The following is a 9,878-nucleotide window of genomic DNA, read 5'->3' as shown; positions in this document are numbered from 1 at the left end:
AGCAAGGACGTGTCCAGGACGCCTCTGGGTTATTAGCTGGATGACAGGGCTGTCGGCTGTGGCTGGGGACAGGGTGGGGGGGAGGGCCAGTTTGGGATGAGGGTCATGAATTCCACGGGGGAGATGCTGTGAGCTCGACGACCCTTTGAGATATCCAGGTGGGAATGAACGGATGCGCTTCCATTGAACAAAGGATGGCACTCCACGAATGACACAGTGCACGCTCCTGACCATAGCCATCGCCCCCACCCCCGAGTCCATTTGAGATAAGCAGATGGCACAGCCTTCCGGTTTCTAGAGGCAGTTCCAACAACACAGCCGCAGGTCCCCCTCCTTCCTTCTTTACCTTGCTACTCGTTCTGCAGCTACAGCTAAGGAGGGAAGAGGGAAGCCCTGGATTCGGACCATTGTCATCCATGGAGATGACGCACCAGCCTTCCTGGGGAGTTGAGTGGAACAGGTGGTATTCAGCAGGTGCCATGTCCGGGTCCTCCACCCTCCCTCTTCCCCGAGAATATCCTGGGCTGCGCTCTCTGTGAAGACACAGCGTGGGTCTAAGCCCCACTGAAGGGACACCTTCCTCTGCGGGCGTCCCTCTTCATGCAGCAAATGTGGGAAGGGGGAGCTGTCAATGGGCACAGAGCAGGCCACTTGGTTCCAAGGTGACCTGTGATCTGTGTGTCTGGGAATGCCCACTGCCCACACCTGGGGACCCCGGGGCCCAGGGGCGTTGCGGTCCCCAAACAGGGAGGGGAAGCTCCAGCTCCACAGGGGGCAGGGCTTGGGTGGGAGGGGTGGTCCCAGCCAGCTCTTTGTCCAGGTTCCTTCCGGAAAATTCTGCCGACTGCACCACCACATACAAACTGCTGAGCTGAAGCAGCCAGCGGCCTGGTTATCTCTCCCTTTCTATCAGAATTTGTTTTAAGGCCTGAAAAGACTGGATTCACAGATGGACACGGTTAGTTTTTCATCACATCACATGGCTGTTAGCAGAGCAAATCCTTTGTGCTAATCTGTGCTTCACAAAGACTGGCAGGGGCATTGATGAACCAAACGTGTACAAACGACATCGCCACAATTTCTTCCTTTGGAGTGTTTTGAAAGGTCGCATTTGTGTGCAAAGAGAACCACACAGGTCTGGCACCGACAAGAAGGTGCTCATAATTTCTTGGACATTAAATGAGTGAATCCCATTCACCCGCAGGAGAAATAGTTGCCCCCAGGTATCATCCAAAATATGACTAAAATATCTAAGACAAGGGCCTCATAATTCAAATTCTTGGAATACTGGGTGACGTTTCAGGTATTTTATAACTTTAAAATGACTATTCCTAACAAATAGGAATATCCAACTTAATATTTGATCAATAAAATAAGGGACTGTTCCAGACAACCCGCCCAAAGAAACGCTGTAAGTTTCCCCCTCCTCTGGCTACCCATCTTTGTGCCCATTCTCTCTTGATCTAAGCTTTGCCAAAAATGCTACCTGCACCTCTGTGTTGCCTTTCTTTTCTTTTCTTTTTTTAACTCCTCTGGAAGCTTCTGATCCCTCACTCTCTCAGGGAACACTTCAGAGAACCCAAATGTTTCACGGCTTCTGGACTGGAGAGAAAGCAAGATGTGGGTGGCATCAAGAGTTATAACTGTTCTCAAAATACACCAAGCACGTCCACTCCTTGGGACGGGCAGTCTGAGCAGAGGGCCAGCAATCGAAACAAAACACAGGTCACGGCACCTTTTATTTGTTGTCGTACAAACCGAAGGGACACAAAACACACTCAACTTCTCAAAACAGTCTTACTGCCTTTCAAAATCTAACGGGAAAGTCACAGACACTGCCTTGAGCTAGGAAGCCACCAGCTTTACACCTCTGGACACTGTGACCGGACAGAACTCAGAAGGTCCATGAATCGGCTTCCCGCGCCTGGAATTCTCCAAAGCAGCTCCCTGTCGGACTCAGCGAGGTGGCACCTGGTACGGAGAGCACATCCCACACGTAAGCCATCCCAGAGACCCAGTCCCCTCCTCACCACGGAGCATGTGATTCATGGTGAGTGGTACCCCGGGGTCTGGCTCTGCTAGATTCATGCCATCCTGTGCCACAGAACTACATAACTTCACAAATTCACAGGCCAAAAGTCAATTCCCATGATTTATTAATGGAGAATAACCAAGACGGTTTCACAGAGCTTGGTGGCCACAATGGTTCGATCTAACCTTCTCCTCTGGATACAGCTGTGCACCTGGGATCAGCTAAAAAAATTAAACACTTCCCATTGGTAAGCAGTGAGATATGCACAGAACAATCTGGAGTCGAGGACCCTTTTGGTCGAGTAGTAATTTTTTTTGCTCCCCAGTTTCTTACTGTTTTACGAAAACACGAACCTCTAATGCCTCAGAAAGTGGCCCTATTGAGACCAAATAAGTCTATAGAAAACTCAGGAGTAAATCTGATTTTTATTTAGAGTTCTCACGTATTATAACAAGAAGTATTATTGTCTGTCTGCGTATGTAAATGACCCGTACTCCGGAGCCACACAACGTAAATTAGGTTCTTTAAAACCACTTGCTGCGTTCTTTACTCTAGGCACAAAAACAACTTCTTTAAAAAAATACCATTGTGATTTAAAAGGCCTTTCTTCCGTAAGGAAGAGGAATAAATGATAAACGCTGTAGATGTTTAACCACCTTTGGATTACCCGGTCTTTCACCCTTTGTATTCTGCAAATGCAAAAAAGAAACTGTCGGTGATTTTTAAAAAAATATCTTAGGAACCTTGGCACTCTTGATGATTCCATGGATAGCTGGACCACTTCTACTGGGAGAATGGAGACAATATTTTAGAAAATAAGTCACCCCTAGACCAGTTCATTTGATGAAACTATTATGTATAAAGCAGTTAATTATATACATAAATAACATAAAAATAATTATCATAAATTAAAAATTCCAACAATCTCGTACTATGAATTCAACTGCGAGGTGAGAGCTGGGAGTGTCTGAACGAGCTGTGTGAGTGTGGACAACGTGGACCCGGAGCCCCCTTTCACATCTGCTGCCTGGGTGACGAATTTCTGTCGTTCAGGGAGGCATGTATTGCACACAACAAATTCTAGCCCTAGCCTCAAAATCTTGCTGTTTGGAATAAGATGAGGTGCTGAGAAAGGTGCATTTTGTATAACGAATCGTCCTCTGCCTCACGGGCAACCTAAGATGACCGTGGCCTCGTTTATCCACTCCTGACTCCTCGCCAGTATCTCTTCAGGATGGTTCCCCAAGTAACACAGAGCCGGGGACGAACAGCGATCAAGGACAAAGTGAGACAAATTTATCATCTCAACTTGGATACTGTTAAAAAATATCAGGGGAGTAAAAATCAAACTTCGTTCCCCACGCCTCTTTCTGTTTCTCTGGCTGGGCAGCAGCAGGGCGGCTGCTGGCTGTGGCCTCGATGGCCAGGGGCAGCCTTGCCCACCACCAGCTGCACCTGAAATGGGTACCCACGTAGGAGAGTGTGTGTCCCCGGGGAAGCAGAGCTGGCTGTTTGTCAGCACAGTCATTTATTAGGGGTGTAATGCTTCTCCCAGTGGATTAAGCTCTTCTGCTGTCATTACTGCCTGGCAAGAAATAGCAGTATCTTTGTATTGCAGAAAAACCTATTCTTTTCCACTATAAAGAGTCATGCTCGTTCCACATTTTTATAGAAAATGGGTCTTGAAACAACATCAACCTTTGGGATTAAAGTTTAAACAGAAAGAAGACATGAATTTCTTCCCTGTCCTTCAGTCCAGGGGATTTGGGCTAAGCCTCAGCCATAATAAATATATTTGGATGGCAGAGAATCCTGAGACGACCCCCAAGGAGCCACCAGAAGGGACAGCATGAGGCTGACTTGCGGCACGCTCTGCATCTGGGCAGCTGTGCACAATTGGACACAGACCAACAGTCCTACAGTGCAAACGACTTCAGCATGTTGAAAGAAAACAGAAAACAACACGGCCACAACAGAGTCTTGAACACAGAATATATGCTTGAAATAAAGCGAAAAAAGAAAAACGATACTGAAAATCGATTCACGGGTTCTGTTACTAAGAGGCCTTGGTCAGCGACTTCACAGGACCCCTTGTCCATGATGAACCTGAAGCCAGAGGGGGATCAGGGCAGATGCCATCACAGAGCATCTTCTCACACATGGTTTCAGCCCAAAGCTGGGTAACAAATTCAACTCGACTCAAATTTCAAAGAACAGAATAACGGTTAGTTTAACTTCTATCTGCTCATCTGCAAAAAAAAAAAATCCAGAAGTGAGGAAACTGTGTTCCACAGTAGCATGCTGCCACATCTGAGCACTGTCTATGTTTCAACACAACTGAGTTCTAAAGGAAAAAACAAAACGGACCATTCATGTTCCTAATAACATAGCACTTGCCCCTTGGGATTTTGCTTCTCTGTCTGTTTCCCCTTCCCAAACCCTGTGTCCGTCAGACACAGGCGTGAGGGAGAGGCTGGGGCGTGCCCAGGGCCCGGGGCGCAACGCCCACTAAGGCAGAGCGGGGAACCACGTGCGTTCACACGGGCCTGTCGGGGGCACTTCTTGAGTTAAGCTGACAGACGGTAGTGGCTGTTGGGGCATCTGGAGATCATCCTGCAGCAGCTAAGTCAACCTTACTTCCACTGCAATGTGATTTTTTTTCTTTGTTTGGTATCCAGCCAACAAATCTCAAAAACAACAATGGAAACCTTTCTGTGGTTCTGCTTTGAGCTCTGGGCAGTGCGACTCAGTAGCCGTACATCTGTGGCGGCTGCTCGGCCTGCACCTGGGGCTGGGCGGCAGGCGGCGGCGGGGCCTGAGGCGGTGGGGGCGGCAGGACGTCCGTCTGGGGCACCGCCCGCCACGTGAGCGGGTGCTGGTCGCTGAGCTGGCTCCCCAGGGGCGTGATGGAGTTGACCAGAGTGGTCAGATTGATGAAGTGGGCCACGGACTGCGGGTTCGAGGCCTCCGGCTGGGAGTGGATCTGGATGTCGTTCTGGCGGTTGTGCAGCATGGCGGAGCCACTGACGGTGTCAAAGGTCACGGTCAGGATCGAGTTGTCCAGCTGGAGCTGGCGTTCTGGGGCGGTCAGGTGCCCGACGGCCACCGGCTGGAGGTTGGTAAACTGAGTCCCGGCTGCAGTGGTGATGGGGGTCACGGTGATGTTGGTCAGGCCGACCGAGCTGGATGGAGTGCTCACATTTGGGTCACCCAGCGTCACCACCACCTGCAAGAGTCACACAAAACATGAAATGATTAATAGTTTCTGCAAAATGGAGCCCGGAAGAACCTTTCCGTGCTGCGTGTTGTGACGAGGGTGTATTCTGGCGCTGGAATTATCAGAGGCCCACCCCAAAGGAGGAGAGGCAAGACGGCCCCGGGGGAAAGATTCAACCGAGTTAAGTTTGTCCAGAAACAGAATTCCAGTGAAAAAGAGAATCAAGATACAGACATAAATGCAGAGGCCATTAGCTAGAACTGAGAACAAATGATCCCACTGGCTGGGGAAAAACCAGAGAAAAACAATGGTGAAAAAGACAGAAGTGGGGCCGGCCCTCTGGCCTAGTGGTTAAGTTCAGCGTGCTCTGCTTCTGTGGCCTGGGACCTACACCACTTGTTGGCAGCCATGCTGCAGTGGCGACCCACATACAAAATAGAGGAAGACTGGCACAGATATTAGCTCCAGGCGAATCTTCCTCAAGGAAAAAGAGGAAGACTAGCAACAGATGTTGGCTCAGGGTGAATCTTCCTCAGCAAAAAAAAAAAGAAAAGAAAAGAGAAGACAGATGCATATCATTGTCCATTCCCTCCTCTAACGTGCCTGGCTGTTGGTACATGAAAACCCCAGTAACAATGTTAAAAATGGTGATAAACAAGTCTGCAGTACCAACAGCTAATGTATAAAAAAGAAAGCAGCTTTCTTGCCCCTAGAGAGGGAAGAGCTAGAGAAATGCAAGAATGTCTGCAGTCAGGATCACCATCTCAAGGTCAAGAGAGGTGCAGAGGGTCAGACACACACTGATTGAAGATGCGGGGGCCTCAAAACCAAAGTGATGAAGGCCGAGCCAATCGGAAGGTCCCATTAAAAGAAGCAGGATTGGCTGGCTGCGCACATCCTTCCTTCGCTCTCCAACCCTCTCTGGATGGGTCCTCTGGGACTCAGGGTTGGGCTCTCCCTGACGGTCGGCAGGGGCATGGGGCCCCCTTCCACAATAAAGGAACATGCTTAGGCCATTTACGAGCTCCCCAAACTGGAAACAACCCAATTCCCACTCGGGGGAGACAGCTCTCCTGAACATGCTATGACATCACGCTGCTACCCACAGAGACAAGTGTGATTTCCAGATCTAACTGGAAAGGCGCAGGTGGAGCAGCGCCTCAGTGAAGAACGGGGTGCCGTGCTGACTGCAGCCCGGAGCCCAGGCATCCGTCGGGCACTCAGAACAGGCAACGCGGCCGCACCAGGGCAGCCGCCTCTCACGGAGGGACCGGGCCCCGACTCAAGCTCGAGCGAGGAAGAGACCTGCTGGATGCTCTGCACGGCGGAGTCGGTCTCATCGCCCACGCCGCCGGAGAACGGGGGTTCTTTCTCCGGGTACTCGCTGAAGGCGGCATCCTCGGGCCCCGGCGCGCCCGCCTCCTCCTCCGGCTTCTGCTTCCGCTTGTGAGTCCTGCGGGCGGCTTTCACATGCTTCCCCTCGGCCAGATCTTCCTGCTCCAGACCCAGCTCAGGCTGCAGGAGAAGAAGTCCAGCAACGTCCCGGTCAAGGGGTCGTGACCCCACGGTGGCCAGAGCACCGTCCCCGGACGGACCCCGGGGTCAGTGGGGACGCTCTCGGGCCACCAAGCTGCCACAGGAAACAGTGACCACAGCTCATCTGCTCACTATTGCTTCTAAGGACTAGGACAAATCCCTGTTGCTTTCAGTCTGTTTTTTTTTTAAGTGAAGGAAATTACAAATTATATTTCTATAAGCCACATTTAGTGCTAAAATATAAACTTCAAATTTATTTAAGGCATTGTTTCCGCCCCGGTGAGCTCAGCCTGAGCTGAAGATGCTCTCCCAGCAGGGCTCCCATGCCCAGGCTGAAACGCATTCCCTCTGGAAACAATCTTGGATCAAAACGGGCTTGTCCGTAGGACCGGGGCGGTCCTCTCCCTCGGGACAGCAATTAGGGTGTGGCCGTAGGGGTGACGCAGGATGGGTGCCCCCCACACTCATCTGTGAGCCACAGCGACGTGGCCAGTCTCTGACCCACGGCTGGGCTCACTCAGCGTCACAGAGTCCACCGGGCAGTGGTGGCCAGCAAGGGTCACCCAGCACCCCTCCTGACCTCCGGGGCCATCCCAGGCAGCTTAGAACCACTCACTGGCAGACAGACCCAGAGGAAGCCTGCCGGGGTGTGGCCATTGTGGGATTCCCTCGTCAGGGGCGGATGTGAGTTACGGGTCCCTGGGGCACTGCGGAGAGGTGGGACACGGGCATTGTCATGCTCGCTCAGGCCCACCCAGCCACCTGAGCACTGTGCACAGAGCACTGATTCAAATAAAACAGGTACAAATGTGATTCTAAAATAACCGAGAGCGTGACCTATTCTCTTTACTATAAAAAAAATTTTATGAAGGTATTAACTAAAAATTCCTTTAAAAAATAAGTTTAATATGTTTAAAGTCATTTTGCTTTAACGATCTAATGATACTAAGTTTTTCTGGAAAACATCTGTGTAGTTAATTTTAAGTGTCAACCTGGCTGGGCTGGGGGGCCCAGTTGTGTGGTCAAACATGTCTAGATGTTGCTGTGAAGGTATTTTTTAGATGAGATTAACATTTAAATCAGGGGACGCTGAGTAAAGCAGATTGACCTCTGTGGTGTGGGTGGGCCTCACCCATTCAGGTGAAGGCCTTACGAGAAAAACACTGGGGTTGCTGCTGGAGGAAGAGTTCTGCCTCCAGACGGGCTGCAGACTCGAGCTGCGACATCAGCTCTTCCTGGGCCTCTAGCCTGCCAGCCTGCTCTGCAGAGTTTGGACTTGCCAGACCCCACAATCACGTGAGCCAATTCCTTAAAATAAACCTCCAGAGAACTCTAATATACCATCTATCCTCCAAAATGAAATATATCCGCGTTAAGAAAATTGAAGTTCTAGAAACTTTTACAGAAACTAAAAGACTCTTGGGGAGAAGACCGATCAAAATGACGAAGGGTGACGGGACGGGGAACCCCATGGTGCAGACTCTGGGGGCCAGCCCGAGGGCAGCTCACCACACCTGGCTGAGCCTCTGGGTCCATCTAACGGGTGCCTGCTTATCTAGAAGTTCCCGGGCCGAAGTCACGCACCCTGCAGGGCCTGCTCCGTGCTCACCTGGACGATGCCAATGGAGGAGGCATCGATGGTGGTGGTCTCTGGGAGGTGGTCCAGGTCGTCGATCCTCACGGCCAGGACCTACGAGGGAGCACGGGGCAGTGAGCCATGGATGCTGCACCCAAAGGCCAGCCCAGGTTCATGGCAGGCAGGACCCAGACGGCTGGACTGGCTGACAACTGACTTATTCCCTCAAAGGCATCCCGGGTGTTTCTGACCCAGCTCTGCTCAGGACTGACGGTGAAACCTCGTTTCCAGAATCCCGTCCAGGCTGGTCCTTGCCCCATCCGTGGCCCTCATTTCAAGTCTCTGCAGTGCTTACACACGGCGCACGTCACCCGGCACCTGTCTGTGTGTCATCTCACGTCCTCCCCTGAGGGTGGAGACTCCATGTCCTCCCTTTCCTGCCCCATACTAATGTGCTTTCTGCAAGTGAATTTTCAGTGAATCTTGTTATTTCAAACCAGAGCAGACGGGCACAGATACAGGACAGTAACCCTGCCCTGCAAGGGATCACCAAAAATGAGACACTGCTACCTTAACTACTTTACTTTCTAACTTGACACATGTCCAGGTACTTTGACTTACTAATTTTGTGATGACGTGACCGCCCGCCCCCATGTCCGTCCCAGAGCCACACTAAATGGTCCTCAGCACGCAGACCCTCAGGCCGCAAGGCGCTCCTCGCGTGTCCCACCCGACAGTTCAGGAGGTCTTGCCCGATTCTCGTCCACAAACCTGCTCATGCCAGTTTGTACTGGTTACTACGACTCCTTAAGGGGATTCAGTTATCAGGGAGACAATGGGACATGAGTGCAGAGAGGGAGCGGAGGGCACTGGGGAGGTGGGCAGAGGGGAGCGGCTACAGAGAAGGGAATTCGCTGCGGAAAAGCTATACAAGATTGGAGAAAACTACAAAAGTCTGTCTGTTAAGAGTTCTTCAAACAGTTTAGCAACATCTCTAAATTTTTGCTCAACTAAAGAAAACACACATGGGAAATTACAGATGATACATGGTGGGTGTGGCTTAGTTAAGAAAGATGATAGGAAACTGCACTTTAGGCCTCTGTTCAAAGATGAGAGCTGGCCCTGCTCTGAAAGAAGGGCCAACGAAGGAGGCGGCGCAGATGTTAAGTTCACACCAACACTGAGGGTGGCACTGAGGACCCGCGTGTGACTGATGCTACAAAACTGAGTAACAGCAGCCAGATGCCACTGACATGCTTTTTACCACTGTCTCTAGCACCACCACCACCACGATCGTCATCACCACCACCACCCGCCACCACTGCTGTCATTACTATCTCCATCTCTGCCATCATCACTCCCACCTCCACCACCACTGTCACTCCCACCACCACCATCATCACTGTCACTTCCACACAAGCACCATCACCACCATCTCCATCATCACCACCACTACCACCTCCATCATCACCACCACCACCACCTCCATCATCACCACCACCTCCATCATCACCACC

At 51.1% G+C, this 9,878-nt stretch overlaps 1 protein-coding gene across 3 annotated transcripts in view; it reads right to left on the bottom strand.

The window, feature by feature from the left end:
* Positions 1–1,827: 1,827 nt before the first annotated feature.
* PRDM15 (PR/SET domain 15) overlaps positions 1,828–9,878 on the bottom strand; it is a 74,752-nt gene continuing 66,701 nt past the window's right edge. For 2 of the 3 annotated variants that reach the window (XM_046651688.1, XM_046651689.1), the window contains exons 22-24: positions 8,395–8,475; positions 6,555–6,764; positions 1,829–5,258 (exon numbers count right to left, since the gene is read on the bottom strand). In XM_046651688.1, the coding sequence (XP_046507644.1) occupies positions 4,779–5,258; positions 6,555–6,764; positions 8,395–8,475 (771 nt within the window). In that variant the 3' untranslated portion in view covers positions 1,829–4,778. Of the gene's footprint in view, positions 5,259–6,554; positions 6,765–8,394; positions 8,476–9,878 lie in introns of all 3 variants that reach the window. The other variant, XM_046651690.1, reaches the window with a different exon arrangement.

This window comes from Equus quagga, unplaced genomic scaffold, assembly GCF_021613505.1.
Source record: "Equus quagga isolate Etosha38 unplaced genomic scaffold, UCLA_HA_Equagga_1.0 73442_RagTag, whole genome shotgun sequence".
Taxonomy (NCBI): domain Eukaryota; kingdom Metazoa; phylum Chordata; class Mammalia; order Perissodactyla; family Equidae; genus Equus; species Equus quagga.
The sequence above is the reverse complement of the archived record's forward strand: the minus strand, read 5'-3'. Positions and strand labels throughout refer to the sequence as shown.